General features: G+C 34.7%; 2 protein-coding genes across 10 annotated transcripts in view; one reads left to right on the top strand and one right to left on the bottom strand.

Moving 5' to 3' along the window:
• Positions 1-2,725, top strand: part of LOC123675684 (proteoglycan Cow) — a 59,439-nt gene extending 56,714 nt beyond the window's left edge. Inside the window, exons 8-10 of the mRNA XM_045611137.1 lie at positions 164-421; positions 548-685; positions 1,029-2,725. Of these exons, the coding sequence (XP_045467093.1) occupies positions 164-421; positions 548-685; positions 1,029-1,168 (536 nt within the window). The 3' untranslated portion in view covers positions 1,169-2,725. The remainder of the gene's footprint in view (positions 1-163; positions 422-547; positions 686-1,028) is intronic.
• A 209-nt stretch (positions 2,726-2,934) lies between these two features.
• On the bottom strand, positions 2,935-24,221 carry LOC123676893 (protein draper). 9 transcript variants are annotated; one of them, XM_045613163.1, is made up of 17 exons: positions 24,148-24,221; positions 17,581-17,629; positions 11,338-11,467; positions 10,965-11,260; positions 9,536-9,779; positions 8,911-9,169; positions 8,515-8,726; positions 8,213-8,454; positions 7,795-7,956; positions 7,224-7,388; positions 6,871-7,074; positions 6,580-6,735; positions 6,266-6,442; positions 5,863-6,177; positions 4,256-4,432; positions 3,812-3,952; positions 2,935-3,757 (listed from the first exon to the last, which is right to left on the bottom strand). In XM_045613163.1, the coding sequence occupies exons 3-17, from the start codon at positions 11,424-11,426 to the stop codon at positions 3,624-3,626; spliced, it is 2,973 nt and encodes a 990-aa protein (XP_045469119.1). In that variant the 5' UTR covers positions 11,427-11,467; positions 17,581-17,629; positions 24,148-24,221; the 3' UTR covers positions 2,935-3,623. The 9 variants fall into 9 exon arrangements, with proteins under 9 accessions (XP_045469119.1, XP_045469120.1, XP_045469124.1 ...); XM_045613164.1 differs by lacking the exon at positions 24,148-24,221 and adding an exon at positions 23,981-24,138; XM_045613168.1 differs by lacking the exon at positions 24,148-24,221 and adding an exon at positions 23,981-24,138 and having other exon boundaries at positions 7,855-7,956.
• Positions 24,222-24,482: the final 261 nt, after the last annotated feature.

The following is a 24,482-nucleotide window of genomic DNA, read 5'->3' as shown; positions in this document are numbered from 1 at the left end:
AAAGAGTTTTGACTAAAGTTTCCCACACACGTCAACATTCATAATCATGAAATTTTCTTCTCACTGTTTTGTTCAAATTAAAAAAAAATTATACTTAGTGAACAAGTTTATTAACAAAATTCCGGCGAAATCATTATCAAGCAATCCTTTTTTCCTTTTTCAGCCCATTTCCCTCAAACGTGCAAAGGAGAGGTGCGATGGATGTTCCAGCACTTAGACATCAGTGGTGACTCCGAATTGTCCCTCCAAGAACTGTACGATCTGGAGCACGACCAGAGTGAGGTATGCCTTAGGCCTTTCTTGCAACAGTGCGATGTGGACAATGATGAGGTAGTCAGTCCATTCGAATGGTGTCGGTGTTTCCAGAGAACTGAGAGGCCTTGCGCAGCTGTCAAACGTAAACTGACACCGGACTTGATAGGTGAGATTTTCATTGGAGGCTAAATTGTGACCTGTCGATATGATCTGATGATTGAAATCTGAAATGCCTACAAATTATTCAATGGAACATAATCTTGTAAATATTGGAGCAATGTTTTTTTTTCAGATGTTTATGTCCCTGAATGCGACAGCCAAGGCTATTACAGGTCAATCCAATGCCACAGTGCCATTGGTATGTGTTGGTGCGTGGACAAACATGGCGTAGAGTTTGCCAATACTCGTACAACGTCAAAACCTAATTGTGGTAAGGAAACAATTCGGCAATTATAAAAACCAATTTGATTAAAAAGAAAAAAAAATTAGCGGGGCTTTCTCGAACCAAATCTCTCAAGAGATTAAGGTGTATCGTCCCGAGATCGCTGGTGAACACATCAGTTGGGCTCTCCAGCAATATCTGCCCAAGACACACCCTCTCACACCATCGTGGAGAGGTGACTCTGCACAAATTCTGGGATTCTTATGAACCCACCGATGCCTCGCTAGAGAGTGACGCGAAACCAGCAACGCCACCTCTCGGGCATGCAGAGTCACTACAGTTGGTAACATATCGAAACGGCGTTCTTATATCTTGGGCTGTCTTATTCCAGATAAACTTGTCAACAAATCCCCTCACAACATCCCCAAACAACTCAGCACCAACTCCATCGCGGGGTCCGACGATGAGGATAGCGAAGACGACGTAGATCAAGAAGTAGAAGGAAGTGCAGATCGTCCCCAGGACTATTAATAGAAACTGACAACTAGATGCTTGAATCTCGCCATCCTATATATATTTATATATATAAATATACATATACACACTCTTATTGCCTGTTACCCTACTCGAAAGATTTTTTAACGTACCAAAAGACTTTTCACACCCCCCTCCCCGATTTCCATTTTTCAGATCTATAAATCAATGTAATATAAGGTTTGTATTTTAATTTTTTTCGTTCCAGTGTAAATTGCCTACCGTAGGCAGGTAGGTCAGATGTGTAGTAGGCAATATCGTGTTGTAGTATATAGCAGGTCCTCTAGTTATTCAGCCTTCGATTTTTGTGGTGCACTGCAACATCTCTTTACTCTTTTCTATCCATCGGTTTAATTCACATTTTCATCTCAATTTTTTGTCGTCAGTTTGATAAATTATAAGCAAATTTTTTTGTTTGCTTATAAAATATTAGTGGAGTAGAATCATTTCTCTCCATTTACTCCTATATTCTATTGAGAGTTGATGAATTTTGCGCAAGTGCTGTCGTCATTTGTAGGAATTATAAGCAAGTGCACATATTTGCTTATAACGTTTTCTGCTCAGTAAAATTATCTTTCTCTTCTTCTATTTTAAGTCTAGGAATTTCAAGCAATTGCTGTCCTAATTTTCAGCAATTTCTATTAAATGCTTATAATTTATTCACCATTTTTCACTTATAAATACTATGAGCATTCACTTCATTTCATCAATTTCAAACACCAGAATAAATAAATTATTATTTTCATCAGTGGCCATTTTTATCGAATGTTCTTACGACTAGAGCGGACTTGCTCTATAACATGCTTCATAATAATTTAAGTATAAACTTACTAGCAGTTATCTAAACATTCTAAACTACGGTTTTTATTAATTTTATAATCGACAAGGTATAGACTGTAATTTAGTTGATTTTGAAATAGTTTATTTTTGTAAATATCTTTCTTTAACTGTAAGTAATCCCTTCTAACGTTCAACTTTTGTTTGTTCTTGGTGATTTTTCGTTTTACTATAAAATGTAATTCGAACAAGATGCAATTCTGTAATAATTTGTATTGACTGTTTCTTTATGAGGGAAAATATTTTTTTCCGTGGATGTCTCGAATTTTTTGAACAGTATTTATCTCTTAGAATATTCAAAAGCTTCATGTTTGTAACGTCTCCCAAAAACAAGTATTTATGTGTTAGGTGAATATATCCGTTGTTACACTTAGAGATTATTTATGTGATTTTTGACGTGTCTATTGATTGTTTTTAAAGATTAATATGAAGAAAAACATTATTTTATATCTAGTTGTAGAATATTTATATTTACATGAATAATACTCCATTGAATAATTATTCGATTAGTAATATGTCTGTACATAAAAAATTCCTACTTTGAATAAGAAGATACTGATAGAATTTCGTGCATTGAAAAAGTAAAAACATTGAAAAATTTTCACGAAAAAACAAAACGTTTGTTATGTTCCCTACCTTATGGATGTTTCAATCGAACAACTAAATCAGATACTTCGTTTATGGTTTTCAACTTATTCAATAAAATTCAAACATAGATTCTTTTGTTTCTATTTCAAACCATTATTCCTTTCTATTTTTCAAATAATTTACAAAAAATCAAGAGATTAATTTTTCATGATTTGGTGGCGATATAAAACGGAAAATTCAAACCTTTGAAGTAGGTCCACACTTTTCAGTGATTTTCTTATCTTCACTACGAAGAACAAAACTCAACTATGAAGAAAATGAAAAACAAAAATGTTGAGTATGATTGATCATTCTTTATTCAGTTCGACACAAACTTATCACAGAATATTTCATATATAAAAATTTGTTTTATATACAATCAAAAATTAATACTACTGGAGCATCAAATCTTAAGAATGTAACTTAAATTAATACGTTTTTACCACGTTAATTGAATGTATACAAAGAGAATTCAAAAAATCTAGGACTAACACAGGGTTTTGTCGATTACTTATTGCTTCAATAAATATTGCAATTTACACCACACATACAAAAAATTCTATTAGAATAAAAATAACAATTTTGGTCGATATTGAAAATTACAAATATATTTGTTAATTGAAATACAATAATGAACAAATCAGTTTGGAAGCGATTGATTTCACTCTCAAAATTATAATGATAATAAAGAATAAGATTTCTATTATTTTATCCAAATTGCACATTTTAAGGATATGATATCATCCTTGATTTGAGCACATGAATATTCACAGACAACCGATATACCCAGGAAGGTTTAGATTATTTTCCCTAAATCTGAAACACTATATCACATTGCGATTTGTTAGAATTTTGAGTCTTTCGAGACTACTTTCCGAGTGTTTGTACAAATTTATAAAAACGATTATTTATAAAAATAATTTCCAACACACATTCGAATACTACCACTAATAAATTAAATAACTCTTTCAGACATGATTACATCGAATCAAACGGAATCAGTCTCTGGTTTTTCTTCTTCTTTGATTGGATCTTTGGAACCGAATGGGCTTGGCATCTTTTGGTAGTGCGGTTTTATTGTACTGACAGGTCTGGTGTAGTCTAAATGGTCATACTCAAGCTCTGGGAATAATCAATTGAAAATATAGGGAAAAATATTTCCATATTTTCACTTACCTATGTCTTTCATATCTTTCTGTTTAATCTCATCGTAAACGTGGTCATCTAATTTATCAAGGGAATGGTAAATATTAGGATTTGTTGCATCTGCATCTTTGTTCTTCAGGGAACGCAGTTCATCTTCTACATTATAAGCCACTAAAAATTTTTCCAGATATTCATATGTGAGTTTTTTATTGAATTCAGAGCTGTCAAAGATATTTCTGAATTTCATTTAGTTACTCTATGATAGAGTAACTGAAGTTACTACAAATAACTCTTTTTAAAATGGAACTTGAATCTTAGGTCACTTTTATAGATGTTGGAGTAAATTTTTTAGTTTCTAAATAAACCTCGAGTAACTAAGTTACTATAAAGTAACTAATTTTTTCTCCTAACAGCTCCGATTGAAAGCAATGTGGGTTAGTCACATTTTAAACTAAGGTTTTGTGATGAACATACCAGTACTAGAACAGGAAGCGGCTCCCATCTGTGCCAGTCTTGCCCTTTCCAATAAGGTGTTTGAAGGCCTATTTAGGTTATTACGGATCATGCAATTAGTGTTATTCAACAGATGTTCATTGTCTCTTTTACCACCACCTTGATAGGTATACACAGGGTTGTCGAAGTTATTACGTTCTGAAAAAATGACACCATAAGAACCTGTCTCTAATGCATACTGAGTAGCGTGGATGTTCTCAAGCATTGCTATTCCCTAAGAACCCACGGAAATAAATATAACAAATATCTTATGATATAGATAGAGAAGACATAGAATAAAGGGTGTAACATGAAGAGATGAAAATCTCAAATTCCATCAATCTTTGGATCGATAAGAATCAAATTATTTTAGGTTGCATTTCGATCTGAATAGCTATGTGAAGAATGCTAATCAAAAACAGCTTTCTGCTCTTCCTTGATGATGTTTTCTAACGGGTGTTTTTTTTCGAGGTATATAACTTTAAGTTGGCATTACTGTTCAAGATGGCGACCGATTTAACAGCTGTCAAGTGATTTATTCTCAGTTTGGTTTGGCAATTCATCATGAATAGACTCACTCCTGAACAACGCTTGAAAATAGTGCAATTTTATTTCGAAAAGAATGGTTCTGTGCGGAATACTTATCGCGCACTACGTCCATTATATTTTGTTTAGCGATGAAGCGCACTTCTGGTTGAATAGCTACGTCAACAAACAAAACTGCCGCATTTGGAGTGAAGTTAATCCTCAAGTGTATGTCGAAACCCCGTTACATCCAGAAAAATTGACTGTTTGGTGCGCTTTATGGGCTGGTGGAATCATTGGTCCGTGCTTCTTCAAAAACGATGATGGCCAGAACGTTACAGTCAATGGTGATCGGTATAGAGCCATGATTACTAACTTTTTCATTCCTGAATTGAACAACCATGATGTCCAGGAGCTGTGGTGGTTCCAACAAGACGGCGCAACAAGTCACACAGCTCGTGCCACAATCGATTTATTGAAAGACACGTTTGGTGACCGCCTAATTTCACGTTCTGGACCTGTGAATTGGCCTCGAAGATCTTGTGATTTAACACCGCTAGACTACTTTCTGTGAGGCTATGTAAAGTCATTGGTCTATGCGGATAAACCAGAAACCCTTGACCATTCGGAAGACAACATTCGCCGTGTTATTGCCGATATACGGCCACAAATATTGGAATAAGTCATCGAAAATTGAACTCCAGATTGGACTACATCCGAGCCAGCCGTGGCGGTCATATGCCAGAAATCATATTTAAAATGTAATGCCTCAAGATTATCTGGCGGATAAATAAAATTCATGTCAATCGAATAATCCATCCTTGTTTTATTGCAATTTAAAGTTCTATAGCTCTAAAAAAAACACCCTTCATATAAAAGATCCGTCTTATTTTTGAAATAGAAAATACTTCTTGAATTCTTTCGTAGCTATTCTATCCTAGCTTGTACAGTCTGATACAAGCATAAATTCTTTGGTTCGCATAATTCAAGGCAGATTTACAATATTGATCAAAAATAATTCAGAAGAGGCTCAATATGAAGGTCTGATCAAACCTCAACCTTACCTGGTGGATCAGCAATGTACTGAACATGCGCAATTTCCGTCTTCAGATTTTCAACACGTCTCTTGTAATACAAAATCACCAAGACTATGATGGATACCAGGATGAGGGCTATGCTGATACCTGCAACAACGCCTCCATAGCCCAAACCTTCGTTTGGAGTTGTGACGATTCTCCCCAAGACCAGGGGCTCGTCGCAGTTGACACCACCAAAGCCATGTCGACATACGCAACCCTTGGCCGCATGGCAGATGAAGTTGTCGTTTTTACACTCACAAGGCGTCATGCAATGATCTCCGTAGTAGCCTTCTGGGCATACTGGAAGCGAAAAAAGTGCTTTAGCATCATTTGAAAACCCAATGGATGAATGAACAAGAGTCCAAGAGCTAGTGACATCCCTACTTACTTTCAGTACATTGAGTTCCAGTCCAGCCTGGCTTACATCTACATACTCCATCGTTCCTTCTGCATTCTCCGCCATTAAGACACTTACAATGTTGGCTGCAACCCATGCCAAATCGGCCAGGTTCACAAGGGACTGTACAATTTTCACCCATCCATCCTGGAAGACACTGGCAGTATCCTGCAAACAGAAGGGATGTCTTTAATCGTTCACCAAAAATAAGACAGTTGAAGGCTTCAATGAGTTAGCACGAAAAGTTTGAACCAGTGTTCTACGAAGCACTGTAGAATGTTCTCATCAAGAGACTGAAAACTAACCTGTGACATGATGACAATCACCTCCATTTCTGCAAGAGCAATTCTTCTGGCAATTCTTTCCGTATGTACCAATAGGACACGGATGTTCACAAGTCAATCCGATGAAGCCTGCTGGACATACAAACTCTCCGGTGATGTGATCACAAGTTTTGTTACCTATAATTCAAAAAGATTTAATAGGAACTCTATTGAATAGGTATCACATACAATCTGAATTATGCAGATTGTCTACGAAAAAATAGCAGTTGTTCAGATCGAATGTAGGGTTAGATTTAGACAAGTTAGACTTACTGCTTGTTTCCGGGCATTTCTGCTTGCAGCCCAAGCCATAATATCCATAATCACAAGGTTGATCGCAATCGTTCCCTTGCCAGCCAGCTGCACAAAGACAGGCACCAGTCTCAGGGTCGCAGGAACTGTTGTTTTTGCAGTTGCAATCCTGATCACAGTTCAATCCATATTTTCCTAGAGGACACTGACTTTCGCAGGTCACCCCTAAAATAATGGAACCAATAAGACATTTCTCAAATGAACATAACTAATCATGTTTTGTGAACTCTCTACGTTTTTTGTTTGAAATTCTAGTTCAAAAAGCACTGCTAGCATCCAAAGGCAAAATAGTTGATTGGTATTTTATATTTTACCTTTCCAGTTAGGTTTGCACATGCATTTTCCAGTAACAGAGTCACATCCTAAACTGTGTTCTTCATCACAGTGACAAATCTGTTCACAGTTATGTCCGAAAAATCTAGAAGGACATTGGTGCTCACAGAACTCTCCGGTAAAACCAGCACTACACGTACAGTTCCCTAAACAACACAAAAACACAAACATGCAGAAATAAATAAAAGAAAAATCAACAAAAGATATAACACTACATAAAAAAATTAAACAACTACTCTGGACAAAAATTCAAGAGAAGAAATGACATTTCAAGATTTATACCCAACTATTATCAATGCAATAATGTCTGGTAAACGAGGTGGCCACATCATATTCGTCTTTTTTGTCCAGTGTAGTATTCTCATAACTGTTAGTTTCATTCAATCCAAAATCAAGATATTCTCGAAAAAATCGAATATATATTAAAGTTGGAATTTTAGTGTAAACTCTTTCAGAACTAGAAAGCACAGGCAAGTTGATAATTGCTAAACTAGATCGAAACGACATGCTCAAGCATATTGAAGCGAGATTAGTAGAAATTAAGTTGCTAACCATTCTGGGGGTTACAAGATGCTCCATTTTTACAAACACATTTTTTACTACATTGAGTACCATATGAGTCATTGCTGCAAGGCCTGTCACACTGTTGTCCTTGCCATCCTGGTGTGCAAATGCATTGACCTGTTTCGGCTGAACAGGTAGCCTCATTTTTACCTGAAAATGGTTAGATTCGTTCAGTTGAGGGGAAGATGCAAGCAGTTTTGATGAATGGTTTTTAGCAATAGATTGGAGAATTATAATTTGCCCCAAAGTAGCACCTATGTTAATATCAAGTAAAATGTTGTGTAAAGGAGTTGTCCCACAAGAATGTGTGATAAAACCTTTGTTCTTTTTTTTTTAAATTCTTAATACTTCTTAGTGTGTTTTTGTAGATGGAAGGAAGATGATTTTGCGAGTTAGGATGACTTACAATCACATTTTTGAGCACAGTCCTCTCCAAAACTGCCAACTGGGCAAGTCTCCTCGCAGTTTTCACCAGTAAAACCAGGTGCACATATACAAGTTCCATTCACAGGAGAACATTGGCCGTTGTTTTGGCATTTACACTGTCCCTCGCAACCTTTACCGAAGGTGAGAAGGGGACAAGGCCTCGAGCAGTCTTTACTGTTCCAACCAGCCTTGCAATCGCATTTTCCAGACCAGGGATGACACCTGCATAGAAACAATCATTTATATTATGTGTGACATGATTCTTTAGGATCTTCTGCTTACATATCTGTGTTTTCCTTGACGCATTCGCAGGACTTTTCGCAGTGCCTGCCCCAGAAACCGTCTGAACAGTTTCTTTGTTCGCAGAAGCGACCTTTGAAACCTGGAGAGCAAGTACATTCGCCATCTGACCTTGAACATTTGGCTCCGTTTTGGCATTGGCAGGTTTCAGTACAGTTGAATCCAAAACTGTTCTCAGGGCATATGTCCAGACACTAAAATGCAAACAAAACGTTAGGATAGAGCATAGGCAGCTATTCAACGAATCTACGGCTTCTAGGTTTGTTTGGAAGAGTCAGCCCAGAGGATTTCGACACCTTGAAGCCGTAGAGTTTGTCAGATGTATATTAGGAAAGCTGGAACTGCTAGATAGGTAAAATCTTTTTTGGAATAACTTACCCTGTCACCAGTAAAACCTGGCAGGCATTCACACTTTCCAGTGATGTGATGGCATGAGGCACCATTGTTGCAATCGCAGATTTTCTTGCAATTGTCCCCGTAGAAACCTGAAGGGCATTTATTGGCACAAACTATGCCTGTCCAGCCTGGTTTACAATAACATTCCCCTGTTTCTGGATCACATACACCTTCATTCTGACAGTTGCAGTTCGACTTGCACTCAGGACCATGTTTGCCGATTTGACAGAAGTCGTCACATCTACACACATAGAATATTATCAAGATGCATACCTTCACAATCTGTTGAAACAGCTTCAATTGATGAAAAATCAATGCCGACGGCAAAAAGTTATATGAGAATTTCTGAACAAACTATAGGAAAAATATGTAGGTACATATATAAAGGATGACCAACATAAGAGGTTGTCCAGACGCGTATTCATAGGATATTTAAGTAGGAAATTCTTCGGAATCCTAAGCATTGATATGTTGAAATTGTTAATCTTTCGTTTCAAGACAGTGAAATGAATAATTCGAGCACATGCTTACGACAATATTCGGGGAGGTTGTTTTAGGTGAGTCATCCTGTATATATCACATTATTATAATTAAAAATCCAACTCACAATGGTCCTTCCCATCCAGAGAAACAATGGCATTCCCCTGACACAGGATCACAGTTGCCATTGGTGCAGCGACAGACCTCTTGACAGTCTAATCCAAAAGTTTTGTTGTCGCATTGCTTTTCGCACTTTTCTCCTATCCATCCCCTTGCGCAGATGCATTTGCCGTCGAAAGGATCACAAGTGGAGTTGTTTTGACACTCGCATCTGTTCTGGCACTCTCTTCCCCACAGACCTTTAGGGCATGCTGAAAAAAATATTCATTGTTCTAGAGAGTTCATAAGGATCAGAGATTGGTTTTGTTATTTCTCAGAGTTGAAAACAATTCTGTCCCTTCCTTATACTAGTATTGAAATCTGCAGTTTCCTTACTAAAAGTTCATTAGAATAGAATCTACATACGTAATAAATTAGTTCATTAGAACCAACAATTTTTTTAGAAATTTAAAATATTCCATAATAAAGGGTGTTTTTTCAGAGCTATAGAACTTTAAATTGCAATAAAACAAGGACGGATTATTCGATTGAGATGAATTTTATTTATCCGCAAGATAATCTTGTGGCATTACATTTTAAATATGATTTCTGACATATGACCGCCACGGCTGGCTCGGATGTAGTCCAATCAGGACGTCCAATTTTCGATGACTTTTTCCAACATTTGTGGCCGTAAATCGGCAATAACCCGGCGAATGTTGTCTTCCAAATGGTCATGGGTTTGTGGCTTATCCGAGAGACCAATGACTTCACATAGCCCTACAGAAAGTAGTTTAGTGGTGTTAAATCACAAGATCTTGGAGGCCAAATCACAGGTCCAAAACGTGAAATTAGGCGGTCACCAAACGTGTCTTTCAATAAATCGATTGTGGCACGAGCTGTGTGACATGTTGCGCCGTCTTGTTGGAATCACAGCTCCTGGACATCATGGTTGTTCAATTCAGGAATGAAAAAGTTAGTAATCATGGCTCTATACCGATCACCATTGACTGTAACGTTCTGGCCATCATCGTTTTTGAAGAAGTACGGACCAATGATTCCACCAGCCCATAAAGCGCACCAAACAGTCAGTTTTTCTGGATGTAACGGTGTTTCGACATACACTTGAGGATTAGCTTCACTCCAAATGCGGCGGTTTTGTTTGTTGACGTAACCATTCAACCAGAAGTGCGCTTCATCGCTAATGGACGTAGTGCGCGATAAGTATTCCGCACAGAATCATTATTTTCGAAATAAAATTGCACTATTTGCAAGCGTTGTTCAGACGTGAGTCTATTCATAATGAATTGCCAAACCAAACTGAGAATAAATCTCTTTACAGCTGTTAAATCGGTCGCCATCTTGGAAAGTAATGCCAACTTAAAGTTATATACCTCGAAAAAAAACACCCGTTATAAACAAAATGTGCTTGGTATAAAAAGAGGTAAGATACTTACAAATATCACAGTAAGGTCCTCCATAGCCAGTCTCGCAAACACATTTGTCAGGGGCTGCACAAGTGCCATGAATGCAATCTCTGGAACAGATAGGTTTGCAATGGGTTTCGGTGCTGTCCTTGGCATAACCTTTACAGCAATCTTCGACAGGTCTGGTCTTGACCAGAGTCTGCTCTCTGTATACAGTCTTGAACTTGATTTTATACTTCGAGCATCTTGGCGGAAAATTCAGACACCACGTGAATTCCCTGACTTGGTACGGTTGTTTTTCTGATACCCTAACTGTTGTTGTGTATCTTAAAGGGAAGAGCAAAGTAAATATATATTCTTGAAGCAACATGTGAGTTTCAGTTTAGAGAGATTTGTTACTTACTCCTCTTGCCGTGTGCATATATTAGGACCTTCAAGAACTCCTAAAACTGAACCCAGAAGGAAGACAAAACACACTAGTCCCAATTCCATATTTAGAACTTCCCAGAGACACTTCAGTTTATTTCACATTTCTGAAATGAAAGAACTGAATAAGTACAAAAGAGAATACACAAATTACGCAGTGTTGAGGTGAATTTTTGCAACTAGTTTGCGTGTTATGGTGAGTGTCATTCAATTATATTACTATTAACGCCAAATTCCTCAAACTGAATGGAACCGATTGAAAGTAACCAAACTTCTTCCAGTGTTAACGATCAATTAGCAACTTTATGGTAGACATCAATTCACACTAATATCGTCCAATGTGAGAATGTGTTGTCTACCTGATTTGAATCGAATTCTGGTCCAAAAATATTACAATCCTAGCTACCATAGTATACCATAGTAGTTATAAGTGAAAACCTCATTTTTTCTCAAACTTTCCCACCCTAAATCTCGAAAACTAATCCTGTTAGGATATATGTTTATATGAACTTTTTTTCATGAAAAAAGTTGTTCTAAGCCTAAAGTTGCATACGAGTTCAATTGAATTTGGCCACAGATTCGTCATCAATTTGTCAAACCTTATCATTTGAGACCACTCCCTGTAGAAAATTCGAAAAATATGAACATCGTGATGAAATGATAAGCATTCATAAGAAAAGAAGGCTCAAAACTATTGATTGCATCGTTTGTTTACACCCTATTTCCCTTTCGTTTTTTTCGAACCAGAAGGCGGAAAAAAAGTTATAATTAGATTGGGTAAATATGGGAAGCAAGTAAATCCTGTCATCAAATAGAAATTTAAATTCCTTCACTTATTTTAATACCATCCAATTTGTGACGTAATTTGTAACTCGCAACTCATATCATAAATGGCGAAAATTTGACATGTTATCATTTCGAAATAATCAATTAGTGACTACTAATCTATATTAACTCACGAATTAAAATGTAAGCAGCTAGAGTGCATGGTCTAAAGAGCATCAAGACGATTATACCATCATGCTGAACATATTGAGGACACAGTCAATATTTATGTTTAAAGTTAATTGAAGTGAATGACAAAGAACCAAATGTACATTATCAGAAGAACAATGCGTAGTATATATCATCAAACACTTGCATCCGTACTTGCATATGATTTCTACGTTATAAACTAAGAGTTTAAAGAGGAAGTTGTACATGAGATAAAAAAATCATTATTATTTGACCAATATCAGAAGCTACAGAGATATGACATTCCATTGAATAAAATTAACACAATGTAGTTCTTAATTATAATATATTATCCGTGAATAATTTGAGCTTTTCTATGTTTGTTCTTAGTACTTTGATCTTTTCGTACTTTTTGAACTATGTAATGAAGAGTTTTCCAATAAGAAATTTCATTTTGAAATATAAAAAAAAACGAAATATTTTGCGAGAAATTAATGGATTTTTATTTCATTGTAAAGAGGAAGGTATGCCATTAATGATCGAAAATGATCAAAGCCAAATAGCCGCCAAGGCTACAGTTGCAGTATCATATCATTTTGATAAAATTTTCGATGACCAATTCATTGTGTTCGTTAACTGAACATTAAAAACCTCTTATTGGGACACCCTGTACATTCCTGTTATTGTGCAATTATTTGTGTTGTAGAAACAATATTGTAAATAACAATGCTATAATATGTGAAATGATTTTTTTTTATAATACATGGAGCTAACGTCATTGTAAAGGTACTTTTTCATAATGTTTTCAAAAAATAGAACTTATAGAATTATACTCATTGTTGTAGAAAAAAGTATTCAAAGCAGCAGCGGAAAGAATAAGAAAAACCGTATTATGTATATAGATTTGTATGGTTTCAATGCGACTAGAACAATTTCTTTCATCTTTCATTCATGTCTACCAAACCACTTCAGAGACCAATTCCGAGTGTATGATTGTCGTAAACTCAATCATATCAACTGATTACAGTAGCCGTCAAATTAGTCATTAAGAGTATTATTTCCGCAAATAACGAAATCAATGAATCATCAAGACTTTGATCTTTATTTCCTTCTTATCTCCAACAATTCAGTGGAAGGAAGAATTATTGTTGTGAATGGATCATTATTGATTTATCTCAGGTGTTTCTCACAAGCATATGTTAATTCTAGTTCTACAGAATGAATTATTCAGATTGAAATTAACGTATAAAGCCACAGTATATTAATTCAATCCATTGTCACCTAGCTGACACTTATGTTTCAAGTTGAAACATTTTTCTTTAGAAATTTCGCAAGCTTTTCAGTTCATAGAAAAATAATTATGGTTGTGGTATGATAAAAAAATATGTAACTGACTATTATTTTCTGAAATATTTTCCGGAGCCTCATAAAAAAGTTGGAATCCAAATTTTGATAAGTGACATAAAGGGCGTAAATTCCCGAAGTTCTGTGTTACGCCTGTGGGTTCTTAATCCACTTCTCTATCAAACTCAGTACTTTCAGATGGAACATCAAATAAAAGCAACACTTTCAAGAGCTTTACTCTAGCTATTTTACCAACTAGTTGATATAATAAAGTGCTCGTTTTCAAGGTCAGTTTAAGATTAGTGTTACGCCACTGGTAACCTAATACAGTCATCAATTGATCGCACTACATGCGGATCATAGAATGAGATGCTAAACGCACATTTCAATTTTTCTCAGAAGGCAGTGGATAGAGGAAGTATGAGTGCAACTTAACAGTGTACTTATAATTATGTAATTGGATTGCTAGCTTTTTCCAAATGTGAAAAATCGAGGTCATCCTCGTTGAACCTACGACTGTCATACTCAACACGAAACTTGAAGAAGCTGCTTCAAGTACTCAGGTCCGAATTAGCCTAATTGGCATAAACCTGTATTACACAAGGCCTCTTTTGTGCCTATTTCTGAGCCTGAGTGCATACCTTCAGGGCAATTTTTGTCGCTCAAGTACGACATGGAATATAACTTTGCAGGTCGACCAAGACAATTTTTATCTGTTGGGCATCACATAAATAAAACTATGAAGGACAGTGTCTACATATAAGTATAAGTAATGCTTTTCATGATTTCACTTCATGTTAACAGGTCAATTGAAAAGCAATATTTTATCAGCACACGAAATTCTTTTTTTCCCATCTTTTTTCAAATAACAAAAGTAGCTACACTCACAACGCAATATCTCACAAACTAATGGTCGGACTGCTGTCAAATTTTGATACGTATCGTTTGAAGGTTGGTACTAACTAAAATTCATATGGATATAATACTAGCACCGCCTCCTGTGCATCAGACCGGGGACTTTTCAATTGGCCTAATAACATTCTCAAATTCTGTAATGTATTTCCAGACATAGGGAATGCATTGAGCATGCATGAATTTTACTTTTTCCGGTAATAAGCCAAATTTTCGAAAACCAAATATTCTAATGACTTATCTGTTATTGATACCAAGGCACTAAGGGCCAGTCCGGCACATAACTATTTATAAAACGTGAACGTAATCACACTCACACTTGTTGGTAATGAATAAACAATTTTTCATTCCACAACAGATGCAAAGCCTGTTTACACTGGCAGATAGCAGAACACTATTTCAATCTTCTGTAAACAATTATAGATATTATATGGGTGAAGTTTTCCTATCACGTTCAAGAATTTCATAGGGACGGTAATTTTTATATGCATTCTTCCATGCTTCTATGACGGTATTGAAACAACAATACGAAATATAAATATGTTTTTATTTTGTTTGTTTCATTTTGACTCTCAAAATGGTAAAAATTCCTTAGTTATGTCAAATGGCAGATTCGATAGAGTCCTTTCTCAATAAAGCGAATCTTAAGTGAGGCAAGGAAGCCAGAAATAAATTTAACAAATTACAGTCTTGGGATTTTTACATGCGCTAAAAATAAATACATGATCACGCTTCTATCCAGCAATTCAACGAACGAAGAGCACGTTCAAGTTGTTAATATCGAGTAATAGAATTGTTTGAGCAAACGGTAAAACAGATGTTGAATGGAAATGATTCTGCAATGATCGTTTTGTCGTATCTCAAATACCTACTACATAGATGTGTAATTGTTAAATCGTAGTGTAATTCATTCGTTGTAGAATTTGCTACAGAGTGAATAATCCTTTAATTTCTGTTTGATTGTTTTGGTCTCAACTTGACAGAAATAAAGTTCACTTTAAATCATCTCATTTTATTTTTGTTGTTTCGAAAATAATTGCAATTTGGCACTTATCAAGAAAACAAAAGAATCAGAAAAAAATCGATAATAATTATAAGAAAGACTGGTCTCCATGATTTATTGGGAACACAATGCCAAAACTTTGTGATGTACACTTCATTATCTCTTTATAGAGCAATTAAATTACCGTTATCAGTTCTTCTTTCAAGCCATACTGTAATGTAAAGGAAAGAAATAGAGGTCAAGTAAAAAAGGTATTGCGTAGATGAATATACGTAGGTCACTTTCCCATTATTTATTGATATTTGTCTTTAACTATCATTCTAATGCAGCTTATCTACTAACGAATATAATTAAAAAAACACTATTTGAACAAAATTTTACAAGAAGTGAATTTAATCAAGAACCATCAAGGTTCAAGAGAAACTGATATATTATACTGAATGTAACTTGATATTTCAAATGCGGTAATCTGAACCATAATTTTGTGGTCAATCTTACAGTATGAGATTTAGTATTATCCTTAAAGGATAGCAGCGTCCTTGGGTACTGTTTTTAAAACCTATGTCCGTTAGATTGAACTTGTAAGATTCTACTCATTTCCAAGAAATCATTATGTTTGATTCAAGCTCCTGTCTACCTAACATATATTGAAATATTTAAATATTCATAGTAAAACTCACACCAACTGTGCCAACTTTCTTACAATTTTTGCCAACGAACAAATTTCATTCAACGTATAAAATTTTCAATAGCGACAAATGAATTTCAACGATATTATTCTAGAAATATCAAACTTGAAAGTATTCAATAGGAGAATTGACTTGTATTTTGCAACCTTCACTATGAATTCCATTATCCTCAATACAATAATTATGCTTCCTCGTCACAATATTAATGATGGAAAAGCAATTTACTTAAGCTGTACTCTGAGGTGTTCGCTTAATTCTTAGGTTTTACGATTTGATGAGTCATTGCAACAACTAATTATATTTTTTGTGGACCATCAAACAATCATTAAGTTGACATTTTTACCAACAAATAGGATATCTAAATAAATTGTCTCATTTTTTTTTAATAATGATCAATTTAAAGTTTAAAAATTCCTTAGATTTATAGTTCATTCAATTTGAGTCATTCGTGAATTTCTGAATATGAATCATGGTCTGACATCTAGAGTATTTACTCAAATCAAGCATTTATTTGATGAGATTCACTTTCCCTATCGTTCGTAACTTTAGATTAGATATTTTACAATGCAAAATATGTATTTGTTGAATTTTATTTTGCTATCAACAGTACTCAAAATTTTTGAATGTGTAAAAACTAGATCCAGTCATCTGCGTGCAGATCTTTATTCGTAAACAACAAGATCTATTTGGATGAAATTGGATACAAAAATTGTTTGCTTTACCACAAGGTCCTCAAGTCATGTGGAACAAGTTGAAAATATTAAATAAATCAAATGATTCCTTCATGACTCAGTTATGTTTTGATAGAACCATTTCAAGAAATCGTCGATGTGCAGAAATTAATATCATATCAGCGAATTATACTTTCCTAGAAGTATTATAAAAGATCGAATTACTCATATGTATTTGGTTTCATTTATTTCATTTCTTTGTTCATTATCACTAGTTTGGGATAATGATTCATGTATTATCGATGTATAGCGGAGGAATTTAAAAATTTATATTGGCTTAATTAATCTGATAATGAAAATTTTGCAATATTTGAGGAATGTGTTGATTTTCGCATATTTTAATCACAGTTATGACAAAAAGTTGGGTGTAAACGACTATACCAATGAAGTTTCAAAGGTTTGTATGCTAGGTATTGGAATTTGTTGAATAGTTTTCTATATTAAGGATTTTATCAATTATATAGGAATAAATAATAAAGCAAAATTGAATTAAACAATTGTTTTTGAGTGCTTGTTGATTTATGCACCTATTACGCTCTTGGAGACCAAAGAACTGTATACCATATAAAATATGAGACGTGACTTACCATAATGTCATTGTTGTCGGTTATGATGAAGGGTTGTTCGAACTTTAAGCTAGAATCATAAAAAATTCAATCAGAATAACGAAAATAATACCCAATATTTCCGTAATATCAGATTAGTTCATCAGATCTAGGTAGAATAACCGACAACAATGAAATCATAAAAAATCACTTATCATAAGCGAATGAATGAGGAGCACTCTAAAACTTCTGAAGGACACACAATGCTTTTTTAATTGAGTTTCTTGCCAGTACATACATATATTAAATTGTTGATCGAATGAATCAATTGATCAAGAAGAAGATTGTTTATTCTATGAACGAAATGTGAATCTGGCACTCAAGTTCGAATACATCAGAAAGAGTTGGATAATCGAAAAAATCGTAGAATAAAAGATATACCAAAAGGTGAACTGTTTCGTGTTGTTGAGTATATAATCATAATTCAACTTTAATTTTAATATCATACGTGGAAGTTGTGATTTTAGAGTAGCGAGACAAAGGACGTGTGCTCTGTGACTCATTTACCAATTATCATGATCAACATCCTTCTTATTATTTTTTAACATCAGGACGGCGTGTCCTGTGGTTTTAGACTTTGGGGATATATTTTTATGGTCGTTTTGAACAAACGCTTGTTATCTTATGGAAGAGATAGCAGAATTCTAAATAAACAACAAGAGTCATAGTTTAAGACAAAAATGATTCATAGAAGAGAGGTGAAGGATTTAGAAAACAATATCATATGTAATTATGTATTATTATACAAAAGTTGAATTTCATGATGTTTCGTTAATTACATGATTTTCCATTTAATTTTTGCACATTTGTTTTATTTTGATTTGCATGATTTTGGCCTTGAAAATTTATTGATCGTATTATACGACAGGAAGGTCTAAATTGTATTTCTGAATTGAAGAAAATACTTTTTTAGAAAGTTAGTACTAGTTAGTATCCATGTAATATTTTTAAGAAATTTAACTTGTAGATTTTTGCTTCCATATAACGGGTGTTTTTTTTTTGAGGTATATAACTTTAAGTTGGCATTACTGTTCAAGATGGCGACCGATTTAACAGCTGTCGAGAGATTTATTCTCAGTTTGATTTGGCAATTCATCATGAATAGACTCACGCCTGAACAACGCTTGCAAATGGTGCAATTTTATTTTGAAAATAATGGTTCTGTGCGGAATTCGTATCGCGCACTACGTCCATTTTATTTTGTTTAGCCATGAAGCGCACTTCTGGTTGAATGGCTACGTCAACAAACAAAACTGCCGCATTTGGAGTGAAGCTAATCCTCAAGTGTATGTCGAAACACCGTTACATTCAGAAAAACTGACTGTTTGGGGCGCTTTATGGGCTGGTGGAATCATTGGTCCGTACTTCTTCAAAAACGATGATGGCCAGAACGTTACAGTCAATGGTGATCGGTATAAAGCCATGATTACTAACTTTTTCATTCCTGAATTGAACAACCATGATCTCCAGGAGTTGTGGTTCCAACAAGACGGCGCAACATGTCACACAGCTCGTGCCACAATCGATTTATTGGAAGACACGTTTGGTGACCGCCTAATTTCACGTTTTGGACCTGTGAATTGGCCTCCAAGATCTTGTGATTTAAAACCGCTAGACTACTTTCTGTGGGGTTATGTTAAGTCATTGATCTATGCGGATGAGCCACAAACCCTTGACCATTTGGAAGACAACATTCGCCGTGTTCTTGCCGATATACGGCCACAAATGTTGGAAAAAGTCATCGAAAATTGGACGTCCAATTGGACTACATCCGAGCCAGCCGTGGCGGTCATATGCCAGAAATCATATTTAAAATGTAATGCCACAAGATTATCTTGCGGATAAATAAAATTCATGTAAATCGAATAATCCATCGTTGTTTTATTGCAATTTAAAGTTCTATAGCTCTAAAAAAACACCCTTTATGAACCATTGAACCATTGAACAGTGTGAACAGAAGTCACAGAAAAAAAATTAAGATGAAATCTTCAATAGATGGACTGACATTATCTGAACGATTTTTCTCCCAAATTAGATTGCCAAGATGAACCTTGCATCCATTCAAAAATGGACAAACATGGATAAGATAAGATTTATCGAGATCGATCTATCATCTTCAAACATTTAACAGACTGTCGGGCAATCTGTAAAATAATTATTAGAGCTATTGTTCGTGTGATCTACACCGGAAACAACCAACTAGCACTCTTCTCGTTCAATAAACTCAATAAGAGAGCGTACAATTATGAACCATAGAAAAAGAGAGTATAACCCATGATCAGATGAGTAGGCTTGAGTGCTGTCCCACCCAAAGCGTGGGTTTTGGGAGTGTGCAAAAAAATTAAAGATTAGCACTGATAGCTTTCCTGGTGTTTTGATGACTGTGATCGAGGCCAAGTCGCATAAATGACTTTGTTTCATTATATCCAATCATGAATGATACTCGGAAATCATTCGTTTCAATCTTAACCTTAAATAATGCATTTGGAGTGAAATAAATGAATGGAAAAAACTCCACCACAAAACTTACATTTATATAATACTGCAGTTGCTGCAATTTGAATATTTATTTTGTATCTGCAGTTTTTGAACGGTCGTACAACAGATCGTTTTATCATTTGGTCAAGACGTCTGCAATTTTGAGCCGGGAATGGTCTCAACCGATAAGGTTCATTGATAACGAATCCATTCTAAAATTCGATATTGTCCATCCGGAAACACGATAGCTCTTAAACGGAAATACCTTCAAAATTGACATTTTCAGGGTAGGTTCAGATCTTGAATGCCGAGGTTAAGTTCGTTAATGGGCAAAATCTGACTGGAAGTTTCGTGAATGTAGCCGTTCGAAATTTTGTTTTCCTGATAATTGCAAAACCAAAGATTCGAACGAAATAAAATGCTGTATTTATATGTGAAATAATAATTTCAATCATCATGCAGAATTTAATTATTATTACGCCCCCAGAACCAAAAAAACTCAAGAAGAATATAAAAAAATTACCCAATAATTCCGTGACCACAAAACTGACAAAGTTGAGATTTTGAATGTACACATATAATAATAATTTCAAGCTTCAATTGAAATATCAAGCTGTTCGCTTCATCAAAATCATAGGTAATTGAAGAAGAATTTAGAACTTTCAAAGAGTCGATCTTGTTGAGTATTAGACACTTTATTTCATTTCGAAATATGTATTCACATATAGGTAGATGTATAAAAATAATGAATCCTCAGTATGAAATTTGGCGGAGATAATTATATGTATCAGTTATATGTTCAACATGTGTAAGCTACATATGTACTTCAACTGAAGTTTTCATTTCGATTGAGTCATTCTCTGTTGGGGACAATTTCTAAGAAATTGTATACAAAACAAAAAACATTTTCCGAATTAGACCTACTCATTGATATCCTTATTTCAAATGATCATTTTTATGGTTGTAGTAGCCTTGAAGTGAACAATAAACAAAGATACAATTTTTTACGATCACAGCATCAAGTTTGAACTGACACTTGAGAGATGCTACAAAAGCTTCTATTCTTTCAAACTGTATCCAAGACTTTTCGTAAAACGCTCAGGATTCCACGCAAAGATGAATCAATCGAAGATATACCGAAAACCTTAATTATTTTTAGTTAAATAAATATTGATTACATATTTTTGTCATTGAATAATTCGCGATACTATATTGACATAGTAGATAGTACCTTCAGTATATTTTAATTCGTTGATCAAATTTTCAAATGAATAGCATCAACCATCATCTCTTTACAGATTCCAAGCAGACAAGCAGCTATTTTTGTTCAGGTTTTCAGATTCTCAAAATTTAAAGCGTAAAAATTTCAGAAGAACGATAACACAACAAACCATATTAACGAAATGATAATTAAATTGATTTATTTGACAATTTCTGATATAAATACGTAGGTAGGTGTTTATTATTGTCATCTAGTGGCATCACTTAGATAAAGGAACAATTGGGGTTTGTCTGTATAGATAACACAATCGGGCTTTGAACTGAATGAATTATTAGGAAATATGCTTGGAAGGGATTATCTTTTAGCAAATTGTCGATTCTTTTAAAATAGATTTTCGCATTTTTTAAGCAAAAGATGGTAGTTGAAAGAATTGATTACGTTATTGACATTATGAATCAAACTATTTTCTTGATTTTCAAGGAGTCACAATGAGCTGACAAGTATATTTAGGTTTGTTCCTAAGCATCAACTTTTGATATAATTTCCTTGAATAATTGGAATCGGACATATGTACCCATAATGTTTTTTCGTTAAAATTATATGACCTTTTATATGACAAAGTTTATCGATGAGCTAATAAATGTATAGCAGATTTGTCTTCATTTTTGTTTTTCGCACTTTTCTGAAAATTTGATTTTGTGAATACCTTCAATCACAGCAACATAATTCGATAAACGAACACATTGAATATACATACTATGGACTAATAAGTCCATAGAGTGGCTGAAATTACATCTATGTATAAGCTTCCGAATAATAAGTTCTAGGAATTGAAAGCTTCAAATTATTTTCATGCTGACAACATTAATTTTATGAATACACTGAGTAACTCAGACTCAAAGGCACGAGCATTAACGGAGCATGAAGAAGTTTTTATTTTTCTACGTGATTTAAAGTCAACTATAAACTGACGTTCGAACACATTTGGTTCACTCAACATTGGTAGTCGGTAGGCATTCAAAAGAATTCCACTACCTGGAGCTATATACAGGGTGTCCTTCCATATGTGCGTGAGGAAGAGGAAGATGAGTATTTGTGGTTTTTGACTTTATTACTGTAATAATGACCTGTGAAATTTGTTGAAAGATTTGTACAATTGGAATTATATCCAGTTATTTTTCATTAAATTATGAAAATCAAACCATAATATACCTAGTAACTATAGCCTTTTTGATAATGAAGGAACAAAATTATAATTATAATTCTTGAGATTTTGGATATTTTTTGATTTAGTTCAAAGTTTGTAATATATAATCAGGTTTCAATTAAGTATAAACATCCATTTATGTAATAAGAAATAGCAATTTACTGTTTCAAGGCCGATCAATATTGAATGAGCATTAGGTATGTCTACATTATAAAACAATTTAACGGTAGCATACTCAATAGTCAATACTATTTTCCTCACAAAAAAGTATGGACCTACAAATCCATATTTGGAATCTACCAATAAAAACCGAGATGTCTGTACCTACATTTCATGAATTTCTGAAAAAATTTGCTTGGACGATAAGAAAAAAGTGACAGAAGACAAAAATACACCCTTTAATATATTCGTATGTCTGTCTGTACACGCTTAATTTCTAAACTACGTTCTTTTATTTATTTGCTGTTCTGTCAGTTGAATTGAGATCACCTTGGAGAAATATTTTTGCTTTATTTCATTGCAATAAAATAATAGTGCCAAATCACTATAACTTGGGAAAGCACGGTCCAAGATTATAGCTCATCTAATGAAGGAACAAAGGTTTTCTTGTTATAGAATTTTGGATAGTGTTTTATTCAGCTGGAAGTTTATTATATATAATCAGGTTTCGATTATAAACATCCAAATAATACGAAATTGCAAATCGTTCTTCAAGGACAGATCTACATTGAATGAACGTTATACCTAGATTATAAAATAATTTCACGGAAGCATGCGGAACGTAAAAAGTCCTATACATTAACATTTTCTTCATAAAAAAATTATGACCTTCTTACGGAATGTATACGACACAATGAAAAACTACCATACGGATGAAGAAATAACCTTATTTTGACGCAGCAAATTTTTCACCATTCCCAAACAATAGAAAATATCTACACCGTTTAATAGTTCCAAAATCGATTGATTTTCTCTTGATGACGTTAACAATAATAGCAAATTTATGTACCCCACTTAACTAATCTGTATAAATTCGAGGTGACATACTTGACTACTGGTTTTACCATTAAGTATTATTTCAATTTCGATTCCTGTTTTTAATTGGTTGGACGCTCGTGTGTTGTTCCTCACGGATGCGGGCCATAGGCCTCTCTGTCCGTAGTAAACAATTTTAACAGTTAATAAAATAGGGTCGATGCATTTCGAAAACCAGTTTGGCTACCAGGAATCCGAGATATCACAACAAACGTGTGCTGACATCGACTTAGTCCTCTTTTGTTGCGATATTGCCGAAAACGACAAAATTCTGGTCCTTCACGCCGGATAGTCTCAAAGGTGAACCTCAGACTTGAGCCAAAGTGCAAGCATTTGCGTCAAATATTAAATGGGGACATAGCAAATGGCATAATTAGCGGATATAATTGAATTAACAACTGCAGACGGGCATGGTAAGTTTGGAAACAAAATGCCCTCACCTTCTCTGAACTATCCTAGGCTTAATCCTGTTTAACAAATCACAAAAATTCTGCACTTGAAGTGAGCAAACTGTCAGTCACAATGAACGGTGGTAAAACGATAGTAAACATATATATACTCGGCTTTACTCAAGCGACGATAGACTGAGTTTCGGTGAAGAACCTACCTTCATCGCAGTTGAATCGAAGCGTTGTTCCCCCTTCTAAGTGTGGAAACAATTGAGAATTTCTGAACGCAAGCGCAGATTCTGAAAATTCAGCTGTGATCTTGCCAGAGGATGTATGGAACTGATTATATCGATAAAAATATTATGGTTTTGACAATGCGATACATGAGATTCAGATTGGGATGCTGGGCTTGCGTTGTTCCTGCTGTTTCAGCAAGAATTTTGGCTTAAGATGCAGTATGCAGGCACTTGATTCATCGAATTCTTCTGCGAATATTTCTTTGTTAAAAAAAATGTTCGCAATATACGAAAATGATTTTTTTTAGATTGTGTCT

This window comes from Harmonia axyridis, chromosome 3, assembly GCF_914767665.1.
Source record: "Harmonia axyridis chromosome 3, icHarAxyr1.1, whole genome shotgun sequence".
NCBI classification, from domain to species: Eukaryota; Metazoa; Arthropoda; class Insecta; order Coleoptera; family Coccinellidae; genus Harmonia; species Harmonia axyridis.
This window is presented reverse-complemented; position numbering and strand designations above follow the sequence as displayed.

Excerpts from the sequence above, each read along its gene's own strand:
- LOC123676893 (XM_045613163.1), bottom strand. The coding sequence starts at position 11,426 with ATGGAATTGGGACTAGTGTGTTTTGTCTTCCTTCTGGGTTCAGTTTTA. Across the intron at positions 11,261-11,337 it reads ATATGCACACGGCAAGAGGA|ATACACAACAACAGTTAGGG; the intron begins GTAAGTAACAAA and ends CTTCCCTTTAAG. Across the intron at positions 6,178-6,265 it reads TGGAACTCAATGTACTGAAA|TATGCCCAGAAGGCTACTAC; the intron begins GTAAGTAGGGAT and ends TTTCGCTTCCAG.